This window comes from Lissotriton helveticus, chromosome 6, assembly GCF_964261635.1.
Source record: "Lissotriton helveticus chromosome 6, aLisHel1.1, whole genome shotgun sequence".
NCBI classification, from domain to species: Eukaryota; Metazoa; Chordata; class Amphibia; order Caudata; family Salamandridae; genus Lissotriton; species Lissotriton helveticus.
In genome coordinates, this window is record NC_136067.1 from 2,050,201,318 (window position 1) to 2,050,227,313 (window position 25,996).

At 49.8% G+C, this 25,996-nt stretch overlaps 1 protein-coding gene across 2 annotated transcripts in view; it reads right to left on the reverse strand.

The window, feature by feature from the left end:
* GTF3C2 (general transcription factor IIIC subunit 2) overlaps positions 1-25,996 on the reverse strand; it is a 718,613-nt gene that overhangs the window by 231,249 nt on the left and 461,368 nt on the right. For both annotated transcript variants that reach the window (XM_078650100.1, XM_078650097.1), the window contains exon 12: positions 6,511-6,655. In XM_078650100.1, coding sequence (XP_078506226.1) covers positions 6,511-6,655 — 145 coding nt within the window. The remainder of the gene's footprint in view (positions 1-6,510; positions 6,656-25,996) is intronic.

Here is a 25,996-nt window from a genome sequence, read left to right on the forward strand (position 1 = left end):
AGGAGATCGACTCCCCGTCATTGACCGCTGCCGGGATGACGGCAACGGAGGGCTTAGCTTCAATGCTGAACGCCATCGCGACAATGGAGACCGATGTCTTGACGTTGGGTGATGAGTCGGCGCCAACTGAGATGGACTCCTCGCTATTGGCCATTGCCGGGTTGACGGCAATGGAGGAGGTTGATTTGGCGTCGATGCATGACGCCGATGGGTAGATGTTCCTCTATCCTCAGAAACCTTCGGCGACGAGCGATGTTCCGACGCGTTCAACGGCTGTCTTGACGATGGACAGATTCTCAGAGCCGAATTCTTCATCACTGGAGGCACTTTCGACGCCAAACCTGATGCCGAAGAACAGACCAGGGCGTTACTCTTGGAAGTCGACCCAGGTCTCCTCTTCTTGTGCCTCACTGGAGATCTGTCTCTTGAGGCAGTGGATAGCTTCTTCTCTGAGAGGCCATGAAGACAGATTCTTTCTCTCTCTTTGAGAGTGCGTCTTGAAAGATTCTTGCCGTGTTGGCAGGTCTCAGGATTATAAGACTCAGGAAGGCAGAGGATACAAACAGAATGGGAATCTGTTTTGGCATTCTTTCTGCCACAGGAGGGGCAAAGGTAACTCTTAACTTCAACAGATGAAAAATGTCGAATGAACAGAAGTTAGTAGCAATAACAGGGAACTTTTTATTTTTCCAAAAAGCCCACAAAAGTACAGAGCTGAAATTCCAGGGTCCTGACTGAAGGAGACAGAAAGAACAACTGACCTAACTGTCACCCCTGAGGCATGATGGGAAGCTGGGGGTCGTGGCTGCCTTAAAGGCACAGTGCCAGTTTATGCCTGCAATTGCTTTCATTATCTAGGTTGTTAAGTTTTCAATGCAGCCTATGGGCTAACAATGCCTGCGTGTTTTGCAGGATAACTTTCTGCTGTTCATTAAAGAGAGGCCAAGTGTTTCCCTGTCCTCCTGTTTTCGGTGTTTATTGCAAAAGCAAGATTCCAGAGCATTGGTTAGCCTTGTTTTTTTTCTGGGAGTCTGCTGTGTGTGTGTGTGTATGTGTGTATATGTATGTATATGTATATGTATATGTATATGTATATATATATATATATATATATATATATATATATATATATATATATATATATATATATATATATATATATGCAAAAAAGAAGGAGAGAACTCTGGGTAGGTCTCAGTTTAGGTGGAAAGCAGCTCCTGTTAGAGCACTCTCAACACCAGCGACACTCTAGATCTACTCACCTCAAATGTCTGTTTTTCTATCAAAGTTTTTAAGCATAGGATTAGACAGTGCTATCCATGCCGAGATAGAAAATGACAAAATGACAAAGTCTTTCGCCATTTAAACAGCAAAGTCTTTAAGCATAGGACTAGTACAGTGCAGTCCTTGCCGAGCTGTCAAATAACAAAAGCCATTTATTACTCCAGGCACAATATTACAGCTTTGAATTGGTAAAATACCAACTCAAGCCAACCTGAAATGATTAAAAGCAACCCCTGACACAGTGTTTCGCTCTAATTAGAGCTCTTCAGAGAGGTATAGCTTTGTCCAGACAATATATATATATATATATATATATATATATATATATAATTTTTTCACAAAGCAGACTCCCAGACTTCAAAACCAATTTGCCCAAGAGCGAGGCACACTCCCCATCGGCGTTGTCAGGGAAGGTTGCAGGCAGCACATGCGTCTGTAGCAACCTGACGTGTTTCAGGCTAATGCCCTTCTTCAAAGGTTATGCTGCTCTCCACATAATACCAACAATCAGAACATCCAGTGAACGCCCTTTCTTTAAATCAGAGATAAGACTCAGGTGAGTAAATGTCACAATTAATTCTGGGACTGGAAGTTCTTTTTGCAATAACACCCCAGTGGGCTGCTGGCAACTCTAAGGCAAATGTCCAAATTTCAAATATCCTTGGTATGCCCACATTTCCTTCCTCCCTACTGCCTTTCGCCTGTTTGGCCCGCAACGCTATCACAGAGACAGCAGAGGGACCGCTTCATAAGCGGTGGTGCGCCTCCCGGCCGGACCGACCATAAATATTCAAAACCCCAGTTTGCCCAAGAGCGAGGCACCCTCCCCACTGCTGCAGACGCAGGTGTTGCCTGCAACCTTCCTTGACCTGACAACGCGGGTGGGGAGTGTGCCTCGCTCTTGGGCAAACTGTGGTTTTAACTATTTACAGGCGGTCCGGCCGAAAGGCACACCGCCGCTTATGCAGCGGTCTCGCGATTGGGTGTCAACTATACATGGCTCTGCTCTGTCACTTTCAGAGGCCACCGTGAAGTCCATGGCATCCCCTACTGGCCTCTGAGAGCAAGAGGGGCAAAAAGATTTTGGATCAAGTCTTGCATCTGGTGGAATTCAAAATGTGAGAAATCTACTCTTAGAAGGATCCATCAGAAAATAAGTTAAAGTTACATAATCATAAACATCAGCACAATGATACCCTCTCGGGGCAACATGCACTGTACAAATACACACTATGTTATTTCATGACTCTGCTTAGTGGTTCAATGGCAAGTGTTGAACTATAAGTAATTAAGGTTTAATAACTAAAGGACTTCACATGCTAAGATTTGCAAGTCCACGCTTAGTAAGGAAAAAATACAACTACATGTCCCAGAAGGCCGCAGCTTACTGGCAACCAGCCTGGAACATTAGAGCACATCACATGTAACATGGGGTAACGTGCCATCATTGCAGTCACCGGTCAGGCTCATATCTGCTCTGCAAGGATAGCAGACTTGCTGTAAAGACATACAATTCCAGCTGGAGAATAGTTTGCCACATGGCAAAGTCACCAATCCCTGCAGTGAATGCTTCAGATCTCTGAAGCACCAACAAAGGCTTAACGCAATGTACACATTTAACAGTTTTTATAACCCTCACTCACTTGAAACTTATATGGATGCTTTACATACTAACAACTAGTAAAGTATCAAGCTGTAGAGTAAAAATGAACACCAGAGGTGACAGCACAATGTTGAAAATGAGGACAGAAAGTCGGTGGTGTTAAAACAGTGATGAGCGGAAGCTTTGGTTAGAAACATCTGAAGAATAATCCAACAAAGTAGACGAATATTAATGTTACTGTCAAATATAACAGAATTCATGGTTAACAATGGGAAATAAAGATAACTTCTGTTAATCTCAGGCACAGAATAAAGGTGTTTTGAAGAACTAAGTGAGCTTAGGGGGAAAAATTAGGTTTTGCAAATTGAAATGGAAAAGACAGACATCCAATAAGTGATAATTTGACAATATAAAAAATTAGCTAAAATATACATTAGTTTCCTACTTTAAGAATAGAAGGACAATTAAACGTGTGAGGAGACTACTAACTTTATTAAGTTACTCAACTTGAGTTTCTACTGTCATTTTGTTAATTTTTCTACACTTTCAAACTGTGGCAACTCATGAACCGTCCATTTAGAACCCTAGAGGATTGGATACTAACTGCAGATTACTCTGCTTTAAAATAGGTATCACAACAGTACCTTCCAAACATTATAGGGACTGTGGAGAGGACGCAGATAAAAAAAGCCCTGAAGAACAGAGAGTGCAAAGTTAATTTCCCCGGCAGACCTGTCTGTCAAGGCCGTAGTGTTTCAGCAAAGTATGCACCAATGATCACTTTGCCTGGCAGATGTCTATAAAAGGTACCTCTCTCACGAATGCGGTAGTAGCCGCCATTGGCCCAGGTAGAATTGGCCTGCAGACTTTAGGTGAGGCTCCGGGCTACTGCTTAGCAGTCTTTCATATATGAGACTAGTCACTTCAACAGGGTCCTCTTTTCCCCTACCTTGAGGTTTTTGCACCAGAAATCCCCACAAAGAGCTGATCATTCCCACGATGGTTCTTTGTGCAGTCAATCAAAAAGCTTAGCGCCCTCTTGGATTCTAGGGGGTGGAGCCTCTCTTCTTACGGTGAAGGAAGGCAAAAGATGCCAGGGAAATGATCAAATTGGCAACATGCAAGAGAGACCGGCCGCCCTGATCCCAGCATAAATGTGTCCGGATAGAAGAGGGTTCAGGGCGGTTACACTAATAACGCCTGTAGTTCACTCACAAGGTGTGCTGACAAACGGAATAAGGAAAGACAGTTTTAAGAGTCAAAAGCCTTAAGGAACAGCTGTGCATAGGCCCTAAGGATGCGCACATGAAATATGTCAAGAGCTAATTCAGATCCTACTGAGGCATAACAATTGGTTTGGGGTGAAATATGCCGGTCAAAACTTTTATGAAATGTTTTTCAACCAGTCTCCTAAAGAAAGACGGCTGGTCAGGTAAACCAAAAAGTCCTAAAAGACCGATAAAGCAGCCATTCACTTTGCTCACCATACAGACTCCCTTGGCTGGCGAAAGAAAGAAACAAAATAACTTCAGAGCCAAAAACAACACGAATTCTCTGCCAATAAAGGAGCCGGCCAGAGATACTGGATTGGAATGTGGCTGTCTTAGCACTGGTTGCGCTTTTGTAACTTCACTGCGGGACAGACAGAGATTTGGGTTGAGCTGACCTCATGTCGGAGTCAGATAGTGGCGGTGAGAATCAATCATCGACCTGTGCTGGCAGACCCTGTGTTGGTTCCGGCACAGAAGAAACCAGCAGAGACCTTGGCATGGGCTAGTGTGGTACATGGCGTGGGGGCGTACCCACCGGAAGAAGTCAGTCTGGAGACCCCCAAGGCTCTGAAGTAGCAAGGATCGGCAGCGGGCCTCTTCTAAGGTCGCTATTTGGGACGTTCTGGGGTGAATTCAGGAAACATAGGAGGGGTGCAACCTGTGTCTTAACACTCTTGTGCTTTCCCACTGGGCTTTGAGTGGGGGATGGGGCTGAGTTCTGCTTAGATTTCTTGTACTTTGTCTAGACTGTGACTTAGACTTACCGGAAGACTTCAACAGTGGTTTGGAATTTTTGCATGAGCGGCCTCGAGACCTGGGTTACGACATGGCCTACAACTTGGAGTGGGAGCAGGGCTTATACTTCTACCATGATCTCTTTTCGCGCTCTGCCATGTCATTTGGCCTCCTGGTCCCAAATCACCCTAGAAAGACTGACATCACACCAGTTGCTCAACTTGAAATTGTGCCTATCACCCAAGTACTGCTGATATACTTGTGTACGTCAGTGACCATCATCTGCTTCCTTACAGTCTTGGCACAGTTTGAAAACTGTCATTTTCGGTGAGGACATAGTTTCCCAGCAAACTGATTTTTTGGGGGGAGTCGTTGGAAAGCTGACAAAGTTGGGACCTTAGCTCTGGATCTACGTAGAAAGGCACAATAAAAAAGAAACTGAATTCACTGCTCAAGGTGCAGCTTGTGTGTGGTTCTGCAGTGTCACTTCCAGGGCAGTATGTAGTACCACAGAGCCACACAGCGCCACCTACCAGAGGGAGGAAACATTTCTGAAGAATTTCCCACTTCCAGTCTCACACCTAGGGGTAATCTAAAGGTGAGAAATCTGTGGTTAGAAATATCAACCAGAACTAAAATCAAAAATTATATGTGTGGATCTCTGCATCGGTCATGTGAGGAAAAAAAGGAGCTGCAGAAGTGGCACCTTTATATAGCCACGGTGTCACCTCTGACCTGGCGCACTAGCTGAAAAAGGCCTAGATCCTGGAGAGAAGGTAAAATAAATATAAAAAGGTATGAACTGCTCAAAACACTCCAGCTTCTGTCAATACAGAGAAGTTTCTAAATTTGAAGTTTTCCAAGATACGACTCACTGGCTAGAGAGCATTGACATAGGTTTTAAGGCATTAAAATGGTCAATGAAGTCTATTGGTAAAAAAAAAAAAAAAGCTAACAAAAACCAAACTCTACTTTTATCTGCAACAATAAAACATATACAGAGATAAAGAGGGTGAGGATGTTTGGGAGACAAATTCACTATAGATTATTTCTGCAAAGTTACACGACATACAGATTAAAAAAAGAAGAAAAGAAACAATGCTTTGAAGGAAGGTGCTAGGCAACATGGACAAGCAGGGAGGTAACACAAAGGAGGTAGGGTTGTGAAGTGCAGACAGTAAAACGCCAATTTGTGAGGCAGAGTAATTCTTAATCAGCCAATCCAGATTTTTTCTTAAAAGATGGTGCCAAAGTGGACTATGAGCCAGCAGGGAAAATGTCAGCAGTTTCATGATGCTGTAAAAATAGTTCTCCACACACCAGACGAGAACAAAACAACCACAGAATAGCTTCACACATCTATCATAATCCAACGATTCCTCTACTGAAAAAAACGATGAACTCTAAAGAAACTTGCTCAAGAAAGAGAAGACCCATGGCTTAAACTCTTTAAGGTTTAAAATGATCCACAGCCCACTTTCGCCAACAAAAACAAAATGAACATGTTGTCCACAAGAATGGCCATCACTTGTCCAGCATATCACCTTTCCTATTGACAAGCTCATGTGTCCCAATTACATTATCTTATTATTTCAGTATCACGCAAACTCAGCTTACCGGTTAACTTTGCACCACTCAATGCTCTTCACAGCATGGTCATGTGCGCTGAAGCAATTGTAAGGATAGAGCTTGATAAGGCCATCGGCATATCGCACCCGCTGCAGCAAGGACTTTGTAGACAGGTCCCACATGGCAACAGTGCCTTAAGATTCAGAGAGAGAAGAGAATGTTACTTCGATACATTTTTTAATGTCTTCATAGAGACATATGGATGAGAGAGGTTGCTATTTTTGGCACAAACTAATATCTACAGTAAGACAAAGTAAGATACAAGAAAATTAATTGAGCTGCCATGGAATTCAATCAAATAATAGAAATAATATACAAGATGAATGAAGTCAACTTTGTGGTGACTGTTAGTAGACCTTTTCCTTTTATCAACCTTGAGGGAGCTTTGCCACTTTTTGGTCAAATTGGAAATAGTTTATATGGTAGTAGGTGTTATCTGCATAGCTCAAACATAGCCAAAAGGTAGGGGAGTGCTGATTGGAGTTGAAGGCAAAATTCAATCAGAGTTTGAAAGTAAATGGGTTTCAGGGTACAGATAGAGGAAATGTTGGTCAATTTACTGTGTCACAATGTAGTGAATTTTGAAGCTGTGTCATTTCAGATCTTTCCTAAATTGTACTGTAAGGGTGGATACATGTATATTATTTCAGATCCTGTGTGGGTAGATGGAGAAGCCAGACTCCACATTGACCCCCCCACCGTTGCTTTAAGGGCAACCATCATGCCACAGCATGTTTATCAAGGGTTAAAATTAATGTGAATACGTCCCCACCACACCAGTAGAGATCCTGTGTCTTCCCTTTCTGTCACAGAGCACCTTCAAAGCCAGTTTATCCATCTCCACTGCTGTGATGAAGAGCACAATTGCTGGCTGACAACCACACCACCTCCAATGGCTTATAACACACCTGCAGCCATGCCATCATCAGACAGGAGGTGAAAAATGCATGAAGGAATCAAGCTAGACAACAGGCTCCTTTTTTTCGGATCCAAAGAGCTTGGAGCCGACGTCAGTGGTAGCTGCTTGCTAGTCGACTCGGTAGCGAGCCCAATTGGCCAGGTACGAGCACCTTCTATTTTGAATTGGATTTTGGAGCCAAGCCCGAGGGTGGGGAGTCCTAAGCAGATGAACTGTGTCTACCATCGCCTGGTGGCAGTGGTGGCCCGGTTGCCGAAGAATCTGTCAAAACCAATTGTTTTTTGGGAGGTGGGTGGAACATGGGCAGGTGTACTCACTATTTGTTCTCTCAAAGAGGAATCCTGTATTTGGCATCCAAAGTCAAGGTCAGAATCGGAAGCAGAACCGGTCTCCGAGTCATGGATGGTCCTCCTCCGCTTCGATCTCTTTGTGCTGCATTTTTCTGAGACGTGTCAAACGGTCCTACAATATCTTTTTCGATCGAAAAGATCGACACGCTTCACAATCCGCCTCACCATGGTCTGGAGACAGACCTTGGTTGAAAACCTGATGGAGATCAGTTCTCGGGTACTTCCAGTGGCTGCTGGGGCAGAATCCGAATGGAGTTTGTTCCATTAGCACCTCATTCTCGGTCAAAACTGCCTGAAACAGAGTAGCCCCAAGGGCCGCTACAGAAGCACTCCGAATGGACGGGCACAAGTTGTTTGTTTTTCTGGATGTAAGGATGGAAACGCGACCGAAACAATACCGTCAAGGGTAGAAATGAAAAGGACACCAAAAGGAACCGGAGACAGTCTTGAACTGGGGCGCCACAAAACACGTCTGAACCCGACAGTGTGAAAAGAAAACAATCTAACAATGGATTCGATGCCCATGCGCACTATCACCAGGAGGAAGAATCACTTTTTTCTCTGGACTCGAAAAACTTCTTAGAAAAACAACGTGCACATATCTGGACCCAACACTAGATGGTGTAAGTTTGCAGAGCATATGTATCTACAGCCACACATGCCATTGAACATAACCTTTCAATAGTGCCCACAGCAAGACTTTGCTGGGCTAAGGACAAAACAAACAGTAATACAACCAACGGCGTGGCTTGTAAGGAGTCTGTGTTAAAAACTCCACACCAAGCCACAAATTTGTCTGAGTGCCCTGCGTGGATGGACTTTGTAGAAAGAATACCGGACACAAGGATTTTATCCACAATTTCAGGTGGCAGATTAAATGCCCTTAACTGCCACCTCACACCCACACACAGGGTGAGCTGGTGTGGAATCAAGGGGAGACCTCATTTGGAGTCGAAGCAGATTGCTTGAGGTCAAAGATCTGAATCTGCAGGTGCTTGATTTCTGGTGCCAGCAACATCAGGAACAGGACCGGGACAGAATTTGAAGCCGGAATGGAAGTCTGTACTGGAGTCGGTGCAGAACCAGACCATCACAGCGGGAATGAGTTTGCATCCTCGACTCAAAGTAGGACGTTTGCGAGATCTATGACTTTTCTGTGTTTGGCAATATACAGCTTCGCGTCACTGTCCGAGATCGCCCTAGGGTGCATGAGGGAACTTTCTTTACAAGACTTGGAGTAGTGCACTGAGCCTAAAAAGCAGAGGCATGAATCGTGTGGGTACATCATCAACCGCAAGTCCCAACAGTCATGCCATGATCTGAACTCAGTACCCTTCGGTGGGAACGTCATTTCCTTGCACACTGAATTTTGAAAAAAATGTGTCCACCTATGAAAGGGAGTGAAGCTCCAGATTCGCATACAAAGACAACGAGAGAAAGGAACTCAGGTTGGGGCACAGGGGTCGCACTTATATGTGTGCCTCTTGGTGGAAAAAGGCCACTGCGGAGCTGCACAGCCCTACTTAGTAGTGCATAGGAAGGAGCACTGTTATGATAGATTTCCGATCCAATCTGGGGCCTGAGAAATATTCCAAAGGTATAGAATCTGCAGTTAGAAGTATCCAACAGAATAGGAGTTCATGAGTAAACAGTTTAGATGGAGTAGATTTCTTTTGTGGAAAGAAGGGAATGTGTCTGGGTTGCTATTGGTTGCATTTATTGAGCTCTTAGGTGATCCGTCACTATTGTTGCACAAGACAGTTACTTACCTGTAACTGCAGTTCTCCAGTATTGGCATCTTTCATAGATTCTCATGCTTGAATCATTCCCTGTGGTCGAAGTAGGAGTCCCACAGTACTATAGTAAAGCCGTATAGAATATTACCATTGCATGTAATGGCAATGAAACTTACACTTTAATAACTTACACACATAATTTCAAAGGAACCAAACATCACCCAACCAGACAACAGCACCCTCTAGAATACTCCTCACAGAGGCTGATTCCCTCATATTTTCAAGCACTAGTGGGAATCGTAATCGTGCAACAACAAAGCCCCATTAACAAGTAAATGGTCCTTAAAAGACCTGCCTAGTACTCGTGGTGCAGCTGTGTGTGCCCTAGAAGCTGGGGTGAGGTGCCAGAGGGTGACAGGGAGAGGGAGGGAGACAGTGAGATAGAGGGAGGAAGACAGGAAACAGAGGGAGGGAGACAGAGGGACGGATACAGAGGGATTGAGACAGAGGGAAGGATACAGAGAGGTAGACAGACAGAGGGAGGGAGATAGAGAGAGGGAGACAGACAAGAGACAGACAGAGGGAGGGAGACAGAGGGAGAGAGGGAGGGAGACAGAGGGAGAGAGACAGAGGGACAGAGAGGTAGAGAAAGGGAGGGAGTCAAAGAGAGGGAGACACAGACAGACAGATACAGACAGGGACAAATAGAGGCAGAGACAGGGGCAGTCAGACAGAGGCAGAGACAGACAGAGATGGAGAGGGAGACAGAGGGAGGAAGACAGGGACAGACAAACAGATAGAGGCAGAGACAGGGACAGACAGACAGATAGAGGCAGAGACAGGGACAGACAGAGGCAGAGACAGACAGGGAGGCAGAGAGGGAGACAGTCAGGGGGAGGTAGAGGGAGACAGTCAGGGGGAGGTAGAGGGAGACAGTCAGGGGGAGGTAGAGGGAGACAGTCAGGGGGAGGTAGAGGGAGACAGTCAGGGGGAGGCAGAGGGAGACAGTCAGGGGGAGGTAGAGGGAGACAGGGGGAGGCAGAGGGAGACAGTCAGGGGGAGGCAGAGGGAGACAGTCAGGGGGAGGCAGAGGGAGACAGTCAGGGGGAGGCAGAGGGAGACAGTCAGGGGGAGGCAGAGGGAGACAGTCAGGGGGAGGCAGAGGGAGACAGTCAGGGGGAGGCAGAGGGAGACAGTCAGAGGAGGCAGAGGGAAGGAGAGGGAAACAGGGGAGGCAGAGGGAAGGAGAGGGAAACAGTCAGGGGAGGCAGAGGGAAGGAGAGGGAGACCGTCGGGGGGCAGAGGGAAGGAGAGGGAGACAGTCGGGGGGCAGAGGGAAGGAGAGGGAGACAGTCGGGGGGCAGAGGGAAGGAGAGGGAGACAGTCGGGGGCAGAGGGAAGGAGAGGGAGACAGTCGGGGGCAGAGGGAAGGAGAGGGAGACCGTCGGGGGGCAGAGGGAAGGAGAGGGAGACAGTCGGGGGGCAGAGGGAAGGAGAGGGAGACAGAGGGTGGGAGACAGAGGGTGGGAGACAGAGGGAGGGAGACGGAGGGAGGGAGACAGAGGGAGGGAGACAGAGGGAGGGAGACAGAGGGAGGGAGACAGAGGGAGGGAGACAGAGGGAGGGAGACAGAGGGAGGGAGACAGAGGGAGGGAGACAGAGGGAGGGAGACAGAGGGAGGGAGACAGAGGGAGGGAGACAGAGGGAGGGAGACAGAGGGAGGGAGACAGAGGGAGGGAGACAGAGGGAGGGAGGCAGACAGAGGGAGGGAGACAGAGGGAGGGAGACAGAGGGAGGGAGACAGAGGGAGGGAGACAGAGGGAGGGAGACAGAGGGAGGGAGACAGAGGGTGGGAGACAGAGGGTGGGAGACAGAGGGTGGGAGACAGAGGGTGGGAGACAGAGGGTGGGAGACAGAGGGTGGGAGACAGAGGGGAGACAGAGGTGGGAGACAGAGGGTGGGAGACAGAGGGTGGGAGACAGAGGGTGGGAGACAGAGGGAGGGAGACAGAGGGAGGGAGACAGAGGGAGGGAGACAGAGGGAGGGAGACAGAGGGAGGGAGACAGAGGGAGGGAGACAGAGGGAGGGAGACAGAGGGAGGGAGACAGAGGGAGGGAGACAGAGGGAGGGAGACAGAGGGAGGGAGACAGAGGGAGGGAGAAGAGGGAGGGAGACAGAGGGAGGGAGACAGAGGGAGGGAGACAGAGGGAGGGAGACAGAGGGAGGGAGACAGAGGGAGGGAGACAGAGGGAGGGAGACAGAGGGTGGGAGACAGAGGGTGGGAGACAGAGGGAGGGAGAGGGAGGGAGGGAGACAGAGGGAGGGAGAGGGAGGGAGACAGAGGGAGGGAGACAGAGGGAGGGAGACAGAGGGAGGGAGACAGAGGGAGGGAGACAGAGGGAGGGAGAAGAGGGAGGGAGACAGAGGGAGACCGACAGACAGACAGACAGACGGAGAGAGAGTGAGGGAGGGAGACAGAGGGAGGGAGACAGAGGGAGGGAGACAGAGGGAGGGAGACAGAGGGAGGGAGACAGAGGGAGGGAGACAGAGGGAGACCGACAGACAGACAGACAGACGGAAAGAGAGTGAGGGAGGGGGACATAGGGAGAGCGACAGAGGGAGAGAGAGGAAGGGAGACAGAGGGAGGGAGACAGTTACAGAGAGAGAGAGGGAGACAGACAGAGTGAGTGAGAACCCCCCCTGAACCACCCTTGGGTAGTTTGGGCTCGCTACGCTACGTTCGCTCGCTACACTGCCTTACTGTGTCCCAAAATGATGCGTCTCCAAAAAGTGTGTCCCCAACATAAAAAGTTTGGAAATCTGTGCTCTACGGGGAGGATGGAGGGTGGGAGACAGAGGGAGGGAGACAGAGGGAGGGAGACAGAGGGAGGGAGACAGAGGGAGGGAGACAGAGGGAGGGAGACAGAGGGAGGGAGACAGAGGGAGGGAGACAGAGGGAGACCGACAGACAGACGGAGAGAGAGTGAGGGAGGGAGACAGAGGGAGGGAGACAGAGGGAGGGAGACAGAGGGTGGGAGACAGAGGGTGGGAGACAGAGGGTGGGAGACAGAGGGTGGGAGACAGAGGGTGGGAGACAGAGGGTGGGAGACAGAGGGTGGGAGACAGAGGGTGGGAGACAGAGGGTGGGAGACAGAGGGTGGGAGACAGAGGGTGGGAGACAGAGGGTGGGAGACAGAGGGTGGGAGACAGAGGGTGGGAGACAGAGGGTGGGAGACAGAGGGTGGGAGACAGAGGGTGGGAGACAGAGGGTGGGAGACAGAGGGTGGGAGACAGAGGGTGGGAGACAGAGGGTGGGAGACAGAGGGAGGGAGACAGAGGGAGGGAGACAGAGGGAGGGAGACAGAGGGAGGGAGACAGAGGGAGGGAGACAGAGGGAGGGAGACAGAGGGAGGGAGACAGAGGGAGGGAGACAGAGGGAGACCGACAGACAGACGGAGAGAGAGTGAGGGAGGGAGACAGAGGGAGGGAGACAGAGGGAGGGAGACAGAGGGAGGGAGACAGAGGGAGGGAGACAGAGGGAGGGAGACAGAGGGAGACCGACAGACAGACAGACAGACGGAGAGAGAGTGAGGGAGGGAGACAGAGGGAGGGAGACAGAGGGGTGGGAGACAGAGGGAGGGAGACAGAGGGAGGGAGACAGAGGGAGGGAGACAGAGGGAGGGAGACAGAGGGTGGGAGACAGAGGGTGGGAGACAGAGGGTGGGAGACAGAGGGTGGGAGACAGAGGGTGGGAGACAGAGGGAGGGAGACAGAGGGAGGGAGACAGAGGGAGGGAGACAGAGGGAGGGAGACAGAGGGAGGGAGACAGAGGGAGGGAGACAGACAGACAGACGGAGAGAGAGTGAGGGAGGGAGACAGAGGGAGGGAGACAGAGGGAGGGAGACAGAGGGAGGGAGACAGAGGGAGGGAGACAGAGGGAGGGAGACAGAGGGAGGGAGACAGAGGGAGACCGACAGACAGACAGACAGACGGAGAGAGAGTGAGGGAGGGAGACAGAGGGAGGGAGACAGAGGGAGGGAGACAGAGGGAGGGAGACAGAGGGAGGGAGACAGAGGGAGACCGACAGACAGACGGAGAGAGAGTGAGGGAGGGGGACATAGGGAGAGCGACAGAGGGAGAGAGAGGAAGGGAGACAGAGGGAGGGAGACAGTTACAGAGAGAGAGAGGGAGACAGACAGAGTGAGTGAGAACCCCCCTGAACCACCCTTGGGTAGTTTGGGCTCGCTACGCTACGTTCGCTCGCTACACTGCCTTACTGTGTCCCAAAATGATGCGTCTCCAAAAAGTGTGTCCCCAACATAAATAGTTTGGAAATCTGTGCTCTACGGGGAGGATGGAGGGTCGCATTTGAATCTATAGAAGATACCATTGCTGGAGATCTACAGTTACAGGTAAGTAACTTATTATCTTCTCCAGTTTTGGATCTTTCATAGATTCACGTGCTTGAATTAGAATAGCTAGGGGGTTGTTCAAACATTATAATATCACAAGAGCGGACAAATATGTACTCAAAAAGGCTCACCATATTGAAATAAATGATGTAACACTGCTTGACCCACAGGTGCATCACAGCGTTAAGCATATTCCAAGCAATAATACTGCATGAACTGACGTCTGCTCTTCCAAGTCGCCAATCTGCATATACTCTCAATTGGCACCCCAGCGAACAAAGCCGACGAGGAAGAGACCAAAGGGTGCCCTGGGTCTCCCAGTCTTGCAATGGCAGAATTGACTAGCAGCTGAAACCCAATCAGTAATGCTTGCCTATGAAACTGGGGAACCTCTGCTGATTCCAATATGCTATTAACAGTTGGTCTGTGTTTCTGAACTGTTTGGTGCAATGTAAATAAAATGTCCGCCGTCATTTAACACCCAGTGTTTGCACTGATTTACCTGCTGCTAGCTGTTGATTTGGGAAAAGGTCTTTAATACAATAGGTTCATTAAGATAGAAAGCAGAAGGGACTTCGGGAATGAATCTAAGATTGGTTCGGAGTATCACAGCCTCAAATTTAAACTGCATGAAAGGTTCATTACACATGAAGGCTTGTATTTCACTAACCCTCGTGCCTGATGTAATAGCCAATAGTAATGACACTTTCCACGTGAGAAATTTGAGCTCTGCCTTATGTATAGGTTAAAATGGATTTTTCATTAGCCGTGCAAAAACTGTATCAAGCTGCTAGGTAGGAGGAGGAGTCTTTATTGAAGGGAAGACTCTAAAAAGATAATAAAGGAACGGCTTAATGATTCTGTTAGACAATAAAGATGGTGGCCCAGATGAACGTCTATGCCCTGAGATTGCTGCTAGTTGTACTTTAATCGAAGCATGAACTAAGCCCAAATTTACCAAAGACAAAAGATAAGAAAACAGTTGTTCTGGTGTTGCTAAATATTCGATTTCTGGCACCATAAACAGAAACGCTTCCACTTTAATTTATATGTTTTAATAGTGATGTCAGCTTTTGATTTTTGCAATAATGTTGGTGCCGTTTTGAGAGATGTTTACACCTGCAAACTCAAAGTATTCAGGAGTCGTGCAGAGAAGTCGGGTTTGGATAAGGTACCTGGTTGTGGTTCATCATCAAAAGAATCCCGAGAAGTTTCAGCTGAATGTGATTTGTCTCCGATAGTAGTAACAGCTCAGTGAACCAGTGCTGTCTGAAGCAACTTGGGGCCATCAAAATTATTCACACGGTTCTCTCAGCATTTTGCTGATAAACCTGGGTATTACAAGTATCAGTGTGTGTGGGTGAGGGGGTATGCAAAGATCCCTGACCATCTGATCAAAAACCCAATCCCCCACCACCCTTATTGTGGAAGCCCACTTGCATAAAATTGGCATTTCCGGTTCTCTTGCGTTGCACAGGTATCCAGTGTCTGTTTGCCCCATAGGTGGAAGATCTTGTTCAGAATTTACTAATCCATCTTCCATTTGTGACAGTTATTCTTGTTTCAGCTCAACGTGTCCACCAAGATGTTGTCTGCACCAGGAACACATTCTCCAGGCAGTGTTATTCTGTGTGTCATAACCCAGTTCCACATTCCTTGTGCTTCCTTGGATGAGGCAGGCGATCTTGTGCCCCCTTGTTTTTCCACATAGTGCATCCTGGTGGTATTATTTGTGCAAATGAACACCGACGAGATGGTTATCCTTGGCAGGAATGACTGGAGACTTAATGAAATTGCTTTGAGTTTTAACCAATTTATATGCATGCTCTTATGACCTGGGGACCTTCTTCCACTTATTTGCAGGTCTCGCGAATGCGCACCCCAAACTTCTGAGGAAGCATCAGTGGTAATCACGTATTGTGTATCAGCCTTTTTAACCTTCCTGTGATAAGAATGTTTTGTCTTGGGTTACATTCATAACTGCTTCCAGGAGAATTATCTTCTTTGATGGAAAAATCGATTTCTGGTGAATGACTGTCAGACCAAAAATCTTTAATAATGCCAGACAAGCTGTTGTGGAACTCAACACTTGACAGGCCATTGGTGCTTTTATCAGCCAATCGTTGAGGTATGGGAATACCTGGACATCTTTCTGCATTAGGGAGGCTGTCACTGGAGCTAGACATTTTGTAAAGATGCAAGGGGTGATTTGAGCCCAAAAGGGAGGACTTTGAATTGATAGTGAGTACCCGCTACCCTGTATATCAGAAAGATGCACTGTATCGAATTAATGGGCATATGAAAATAGGCATGCTGTAGATCTAAGACTTGCAAAAAAACACAGATGATGGACAGAATGTAGAACAATGTCATACATTCACCCCAGTACAAAGATCTGGGCCTAAATCCATCGTTTTTTTGCACTCCACACCACCCTGGGTTAGACACTGGCTATATGCAAATCAGCTCTGACCCTGTGCCTCATGGGAACAGTCCAGTCCGAACTACCAAGCCATGTCTTTCCCAGACCGGAATCAAGCATCCAAGGACCAGTTTCTGGCTATCAGCCTTCATTCAGCCTGGATAGCTTGACTCCAGTGGTGTGGAGAGCCTGGGACTCACGTCTGAGCATACCCAGCCCACTCGGGGTGAAAATTGCAAAAAAACACAGTTGATGGACAGAATGTAGAACAATGTCATACATTCACCCCAGTACAAAGATCTGGGCCTAAATCCATCGTTTTTTTGCACTCCACACCACCCTGGGTTAGACACTGGCTATATGCAAATCAGCTCTGACCCTGTGCCTCATGGGAACAGTCCAGTCCGAACTACCAAGCCATGTCTTTCCCAGACCGGAATCAAGCATCCAAGGACCAGTTTCTGGCTATCAGCCTTCATTCAGCCTGGATAGCTTGACTCCAGTGGTGTGGAGAGCCTGGGACTCACGTCTGAGCATACCCAGCCCACTCGGGGTGAAAATTGCTAAAAAACACAGTTGATGGACAGAATGTAGAACAATGTCATACATTCACCCCAGTACAAAGATCTGGGCCTAAATCCATCGTTTTTTTGCACTCCACACCACCCTGGGTTAGACACTGGCTATATGCAAATCAGCTCTGACCCTGTGCCTCATGGGAACAGTCCAGTCCGAACTACCAAGCCATGTCTTTCCCAGACCGGAATCAAGCATCCAAGGACCAGTTTCTGGCTATCAGCCTTCATTCAGCCTGGATAGCTTGACTCCAGTGGTGTGGAGAGCCTGGGACTCACGTCTGAGCATACCCAGCCCACTCGGGGTGAAAATTGCTAAAAAACACAGTTGATGGACAGAATGTAGAACAATGTCATACATTCACCCCAGTACAAAGATCTGGGCCTAAATCCATCGTTTTTTTGCACTCCACACCACCCTGGGTTAGACACTGGCTATATGCAAATCAGCTCTGACCCTGTGCCTCATGGGAACAGTCCAGTCCGAACTACCAAGCCATGTCTTTCCCAGACCGGAATCAAGCATCCAAGGACCAGTTTCTGGCTATCAGCCTTCATTCAGCCTGGATAGCTTGACTCCAGTGGTGTGGAGAGCCTGGGACTCACGTCTGAGCATACCCAGCCCACTCGGGGTGAAAATTGCAAAAAAACACAGTTGATGGACAGAATGTAGAACAATGTCATACATTCACCCCAGTACAAAGATCTGGGCCTAAATCCATCGTTTTTTTGCACTCCACACCACCCTGGGTTAGACACTGGCTATATGCAAATCAGCTCTGACCCTGTGCCTCATGGGAACAGTCCAGTCCGAACTACCAAGCCATGTCTTTCCCAGACCGGAATCAAGCATCCAAGGACCAGTTTCTGGCTATCAGCCTTCATTCAGCCTGGATAGCTTGACTCCAGTGGTGTGGAGAGCCTGGGACTCACGTCTGAGCATACCAAGCCCACTCGGGGTGAAAATTGCAAAAAAACACAGTTGATGGACAGAATGTAGAACAATGTCATACATTCACCCCAGTACAAAGATCTGGGCCTAAATCCATCGTTTTTCCAAAATCGATTTTATCCACACTATGTGTGGGAGGGTATACTCAGACGCGAGTCCCTTGCTCATTGCACTATAAGGATTCAAGCAAGCCGGGCCGACGAAGGCTGTGATGCCAGAAACCGATCCCCGGAAGCTTGTCTCCTTCCCAGTATAAGAATTGGCTTGGTAGTTTGGTTTGCCCTGTTCCCATCATGCACTGGGACAGGAACAGACTAATTTGCATATAGCCAGGTTCTGAGCTGGGATGGTGCAATGAGCTAAAAAACAGGTGATGGATTAAAACCATGATCTCTTGACTTGGTAAGAATATTCTGCATCATTCAGAAACTCTGTCCATCACCACCCCCTTTTCCAAAATCGATTTTATCCACACTATGTGTGGGAGGGTATACTCAGACGTGAGTCCCTTGCTCCTTGCACCATCAGGATTCAAGCAAGCCTGGCCGACGAAGGCTGTGATGCCAGAAACCGGTCCCCGGAAGCTTGTCTCCTTCCCAGTATAAGAATTGGCTTGGTAGTTTGGTTTGCCCTGTTCCCATCATGCACTGGGACAGGAACAGACTAATTTGCATATAGCCAGGTTCTGAGCTGGGATGGTGCAATGAGCTAAAAAACAGGTGATGGATTAAAACCATGATCTCTTGACTTGGTAAGAGTATTCTGCATCATTCAGAAACTTCGTCCATCACCACCCCCTTTTCCACAATCGATTTTATCCACACTATGTGTGGGAGGGTATACTCAGACGTGAGTCCCTTGCTCATTGCACCATCAGGATTCAAGCAAGCCGGGCCGACGAAGGCTGTGATGCCAGAAACCGGTCCCCGGAAGCTTGTCTCCTTCCCAGTATAAGAATTGGCTTGGTAGTTTGGTTTGCCCTGTTCCCATCATGCACTGGGACAGGAACAGACTAATTTGCATATAGCCAGGTTCTGAGCTGGGATGGTGCAATGAGCTAAAAAACAGGTGATGGATTAAAACCATGATCTCTTGACTTGGTAAGAGTATTCTGCATCATTCAGAAACTCTGTCCATCACCACCCCCTTTTCCAAAATCGATTTTATCCACACTATGTGTGGGAGGGTATACTCAGACGTGAGTCCCTTGCTCATTGCACCATCAGGATTCAAGCAAGCCGGGCCGACGAAGGCTCTGATGCCAGAAACCGGTCCCCGGAAGCTTGTCTCCTTCCCAGTATAAGAATTGGCTTGGTAGTTTGGTTTGCCCTGTTCCCATCATGCACTGGGACAGGAACAGACTAATTTGCATATAGCCAGGTTCTGAGCTGGGATGGTGCAATGAGCTAAAAAACAGGTGATGGATTAAAACCATGATCTCTTGACTTGGTAAGAGTATTCTGCATCATTCAGAAACTCTGTCCATCACCACCCCCTTTTCCAAAATCGATTTTATCCACACTATGTGTGGGAGGGTATACTCAGACGTGAGTCCCTTGCTCATTGCACCATCAGGATTCAAGCAAGCCGGGCCGACGAAGGCTGTGATGCCAGAAACCGGTCCCCGGAAGCTTGTCTCCTTCCCAGTATAAGAATTGGCTTGGTAGTTTGGTTTGCCCTGTTCCCATCATGCACTGGGACAGGAACAGACTAATTTGCATATAGCCAGGTTTTGAGCTGGGATGGTGCAATGAGCTAAAAAACAGGTGATGGATTAAAACCATGATCTCTTGACTTGGTAAGAGTATTCTGCATCATTCAGAAACTCTGTCCATCACCACCCCCTTTTCCAAAGTAGATCTAAGACTGTCACGTAATCTTTGTGGTTGAAAAAATGAAGGATGTCTTGAAGTGTTATCATGCAAAAGGATTTTTTCCTCACATATTTGTTTAATTTGCAGAGATCCAAAGTGTGTCGACATTCCTCTCCCCATTCGATTTTTATTATGAACAAACTGGAGTTGAAACCCATTCCTTTTTGGGAGTGGTGTACTGAAGTAAAGTCCCTCTTTTCGACCTGGTCAGCCCCATTTTTTTGACAACTGGTACTGATGTTCTTGACTGGATATGCACTGGGTTCCTGTTTAACAGGCCGGTAGGTGAGAGCACGCATGCTCAGAAGCCAGAAACTGAGGATTTAACATTAACCTGGTGCCAAACCCTGCCTTGCTGCTGGAACCTCGACAATTTCACTGACCCAGCTCTCTCAAAAGTTGTGCATCCACCTATGTCTTTGGAAGACTGTCCAACGCTTCGCCAACCACGGAGTATCACTCTTAGACCCTACAGGAGCCTCGCTGCACCAATACCCTGGGTATTGGAGCATTTGTCGCAACCAAGGCTTGTTGAGAATCCACAGACGCCAATGCTGACCTGCGGTTGAGGGACTTCAGGACTAACAAATCTACACCAAGAGTGGCCCTGATTTCTTGTGTTTTTCTCTCTCCAGCTCCACCTGAGATGGATCTGAGAACTGCGAGAGACTCCAAAGCAAGTGGCCAGCCAGCCAAACACTTCTGCATCCAAGCCCCACAGCCCAGGTTCACAAAAACCAACTGTACACCCTTGCTTTAAGGACCCCTGCCAGCACAGCCCCCCTTTGGGTGCCGCCGGACTTGTACCAAAGTCCCCCTTTGCAACCACTGTTGTTTTGATAGGTCCCTTTAAACTTTAACTGCGCTCAAGGCTACCATTGCAACCAGCACCTCTGCCCCGTGACACACCAGGGCAGGTAAACCTGAACTGTTGCTGGTGGCACTTTGGACCTTGGCCCCAAAACACCTTAAGACCTAAAGGGCACCTTCTACAATCACTTGTAAGTATATGTTTGCAGTACATGTCTTTTCCTCCCATAGTATAACATCATCGCGTTCGACACTCATGCCCCAAATCCGACAGCTCTTCTATTTTTACTGTTTTCTCAGTAAAAAAAGATAACACCTAAAGTACTTACCTGATCCTGAAGTTCTTGGGGTCTAAAATTATATTAAGTCTATGTTATTTTTTAGGTCGAGGCTACCGTCGCACTGCGAAGCAGTGGGCGGAGCCGAAGATCTTATGACTTCTACAGTGGGGCTTTAACCCGCCTCTCTCTTCCATTGGCTAGCTTCATAAATGAAGGCTAGCCATTGGAAGAGATGTGTCTCACTCAGGGCTGGAGCAGATTCGTGGGCGTTTCTTGCTTTTTTTAAGCCCCGCCTCTTTTTGTTCGTCATTCGGAGGTGGGAGTTTACTTTTTTTTTTTAGCGGCGCTTTTGTTTTGTCATTTCCCCCGACCGTCGCCGGAAGAAGTCGTCCTCAGGTGAGTGCTTGCTGTCCTGCCCCCCCCCCCCCCTTGTTCGTGCTTGCTGTCCTGCCCTCCCCCAGCCCTTGTTCGTGCTTGCTGTCCTGCCCTCCCCCCGTGCCGTTCTTGACTGACAACAGCCCTCAGAACACCCTGCGTCACTGGAGCGACAACCCGAGTGAAGGACCCGACCTCTAGGACATGTCGGGCTCTGAAGGAGGGCGTTGGGGCTTTCTTTTCGAGTAAGATACGAATCAGACTTCACTTTTTCAGAAGCGCTGTAAAGAAACGGGGTGTATTGGAGTGGGTGAAAGGTGTGCTGCAGAAGGCAGGCCTGGAGTTCCAAGCGCCAGAAAGTACGGAACAGAAAGAGCATCCAAGCGACAGAAAGTACCTATTCCTAGGACACCCCCGCGCCGCACGGCCACCAGCTGTCGCGTGTGCCCCCCGCCTGCCGCTGCTCTCAGCCTCGCTGAGCCTTCCTAGCTTCTGGCCATGCCCCCCGCCGTCGCTCGTATTCTCCCGCATTCACTTTGCTGTTAATTGTATTGTAATTGTATTTGATTTTATTTCCTATCTCTGTATCTCTGTGCAGTCTCCCCTGCGCCCGCCCCGCTCCCCGCCGCCAGGAGTGTGGACACGCCCCCTTTCCTTCGGTGCCCTCCCCGCTCCCGCCTCCCAGCTGCTCCTCCCTCCCTGCACTTCGCCATAAATGGCGACTGTGCGCACGCGCAGCGTTGACGCGCAGCGGGCGCGCCGATTGTGCGCCGAAGGCGCGCCAAAGGTAAGCCCGTCTGCGCCCGTCCGCGCCTGTACCGCGCCCGGACCCCTGGCTCCCGCCGACACCAGCCCACCCGCCGGACCTACAACGCCACCGAACTCTACGCACTCAACGCCGGCCGAATCCCGGGCTGCTATCGAGCCACCCCGAAACGCACCCACGGACCCTTCAGGAAGAGGTGTGGCGCCGCGGAAAGGGCGACTGACTCCGGAATCTGGGGATCACGGTTCGATCCCCGGCACCGGCGGCAGATTAGCCCAGCACCATGTGACTCTGGGCAATAGCTTGCTTAATCTTCCCAACGGCCCCCAGCGCCTAGAGACCCGAACGGGTGATTGTGCGCTTTACAAATGTGGATATTATTATTATTATTCAGCTGCCACTCCTGCAAGTTCACCTGCATCCGGACCGGCACTACACCAGCACCGACCAAGCCGAGCACCAGCAGCAACCACCTCAAGTGCATCCTGCTCAACGCCCGCTCCATCCACAGACACGCCGTCGAGCTCTGGAACCTGCTCGACACCACAGCCCCAGACGTCGCCTTCCTCACGGAAACCTGGATGATTGCCTCCTCAGCGCCCGACATCGCCATCCCGGACGGCTACAAGATCATCCGGAGGGACCGCGTCAACCAGACAGGAGGAGGCATCGCCATCATCCACAGGGGCTCCATCCGCATCACGACCAACACCGACGACACCCTCGCATCCGCCGAACACCTGCACTTCCAGATTCACATCAACCCCAAGACCACCCTCAGAGGCACCCTCATCTACAGAGCCCCGGGACCACCCACACAATTCAGCGAAGACATCGCCGACTTCATCAGCCCGCACGCCCTCCTCTCCGCTGACTACATCCTCCTCGGGGACCTCAACTTCCACCTGGAGAACAACGACCGCAACACCACCACCCTGCTGGCCAACCTCGGACTTAAGCAACTGGTGACCACCCCCACCCACTACGCCGGCCACACGCTTAACCCCGTCTTCTCCTCCAGCAAGGACATCTCCTTCAGCCACGCCACCGGACTCCACTGGACGGACCACAGCTGCGTCCACTTCAGCTTCAGAAGGACCACGATCCACCACCACCAGCAACAGGTTGCACGCAGAAGCTGGAACAAGATCACAGCCAACCAGCTCGCGACTTCCCTGAGCATGAACCCTCCCACCAGCGCAACAAACCCAAGCCAGGCGGCCACCAACCTCGCGAAGTGGATCAGCAACTGCGCAGACGACCTCGCCCCTCTGAAGATCCCGCCTAGCAGACCCGGCAGCAAGAAAGCCCCATGGTTTACCGACGAACTCAAGAGCTCCAAGAATAACTGCCGAGCCCTCGAGAAGCCTGGCGCAGAAACCCAACACCGAGCAACATGACTGACCTCAAACTCGCCACCCGAAAACACCACCAACTGATCCACGCCACCAGGAAAATTGCATTCAAGGAACGACTGGACAACAACGCCCACAACAGCAAGGAACTCTTCAACATCGTCAAAGAGCTCTCCAACCCCATCGCCGGAAACAATGACATCACCCCTTCACAAGACCTCTGCAACTCACTCGCCTCCTACTTCCACAACAAGATCGCGGACATACACAACAGCTTCAGCACTCAACCGACGCACGCCACGACTGAACCACCCCCCTCCACCACCACCCTCCGCGCCTGGACCCCGATCAGCACCGAAGACACCGTCCGCACGATGAACTCCATCCACTCCGGATCTCCGACCGACCCCTGCCCCCACCACGTCTTCAACAAGGCCGACGCTGTCATCGCACCCCACCTGCGGGACATCATCAACACCTCCTTCGACACCGCTACCTTCCCGGAGAGCTGGAAACATGCTGAACTCAGCGCTCTACTAAAGAAGCCATCTGCCGACCCCACAGACCTCAAGAACTACCGCCCCATCTCGCTGCTCCCGTATCCTGCAGAAGTCATCGAGAAGACCGTCAACAAGCAGCTGGCCGCCTTCCTCGAGTCGAACGGATCCCTCGACCTCTCGCAGTCTGGCTTCCGGGCCAACCACAGCACCGAGACTGCCCTGATCACAGCCACCGATGACATCCGAACCCTGCTCGACAACGGAGAAACAGCAGCCCTCATCCTCCTAGACCTCTCCACGGCCTTCGACACTGTCTGCCACCGTACCCTAGTGCAGCGCCTCAGCAACGTTGGAATCCAGGAGAAGGCACTGGAATGGATCATCTCGTTCCTCGCCGGAAGGACACAGAGAGTCCGCCTCCCCCTGTTCGAGTCAGAAGCCACCAAAGTCATCTGCGGCGTTCCTCAAGGCTCCTCGCTCAGCCCAACCCTCTTCAACGTCTACATGAGCCCCCTCGCAGCCATCGCACGCCAACACAACCTCAACATCATCTCCTACGCCGATGACACCCAGCTGATCCTCTCCCTCACCAACGACCCCGCCACCGCCAGAGCCAACCTACACGAAGGGATGACAGACGTAGCCAAGTGGATGACGAACAGCCACCTGAAACTAAACTCGGACAAGACGGAAGTCCTCATCCTGGGATCTTCACCCTCCGCCTGGGACGACTCCTGGTGGCCCCCCGCCCTGGGCAGCGCACCCAAACCAACGACCACGCACGCAACCTGGGCTTCATCCTGGACTCATCCCTCTCCATGACCAGACAAGTCAACGCCGTCTCCTCGTCGTGCTTCAACATCCTGCGCATGCTACGTAAGATCTTCCGTTGGATCCCCACCGAGACCAGGAAGACGGTCACTCAGGCCCTCGTCACCAGCCGTCTGGACTACGGCAACTCCCTCTACGCCGGAACCACCGCCAAACTCCAGAAGAGACTCCAGCGGATTCAGAACGTCTCAGCTCGACTCATCCTGGACATCCCCCGTCGCAGCCACATCTCCGGACACCTGAGAGATCTGCACTGGCTCCCGGTCAACAAGAGAATCACCTTCCGTCTCCTCACCCACGCACACAAAGCCCTACACAACCAAGGCCCAGGATACCTCAACAGCCGCCTCAACTTCTACGCCCCCACACGCCAGCTTCGATCGACCGGCCACGCCCTTGCCGCCGTCCCCCGCATCCGAAGAGCCACCACAGGAGGAAGGTCCTTCTCCTCCCTGGCCACCAAGACTTGGAACTCCCTCCCGACCAACCTCCGCCTGACCCAGGACCACCTTGCCTTCAGGAAGCAGCTCAAGACCTGGCTCTTCGAGCAGTAGCGGACCCCCTCTCCCCTAGCGCCTTGAGACCCTCCGGGTGAGTAGTGCGCTATATAAATGCTTTGATTGATTGATTGATTGAAAGTACGGAGCTGTCCGATAAACGGCGGAAGAACAGCAGACAGTAATGCTGGCGCAGACTTTGCACAAAGATTACCGGACGGTATCTGCAGGGAGCGAGTGGACACCAGGAAAGAGTTACAAGTGCTTATACTTCAAACGGAGACTGTTTCATGCCCCTTGCACTTAGAATAGCCCGAAAAATGGAAGGAAAAGGCTGTACCGAAAGAATGGGGATGGGAGGGGCTGTGGGGGGATAGATAGTGCAGTCATCGCCGCTCCTCACGCGCACTTTGAGCGACTTTCGTAAACACCAGTTTCACTCAGTTTCGTTTCAAAATTTCACCCAGAAATAACACTTCTTCGCACGATTTGAACTGAAATTAACGCCATCCCATAAACGGACAACCAGCATGAAATAACTGCTGTGATGTCATGATCTCCCAACAGTGAACCCTGGAAAGACCTATTTCATAAGGAACCGAAATAAAATGGAGTTCACAAAATGCGCCTCAACGTGGAAGCCCAAAGTGAGAAGAGACAACACGCTCCCCGATTATGTTCAAATTAAGTGCGATCTTGTAATATGTGACGGCGGGTTCGCTGTGCCTTTTTGCTTCAAATGATCGTTAAATCAATTTTGGGAATAATATGATTGTGTGCCGCTTTCTATACAGAAGAGATATAATATTCATAGTGTGG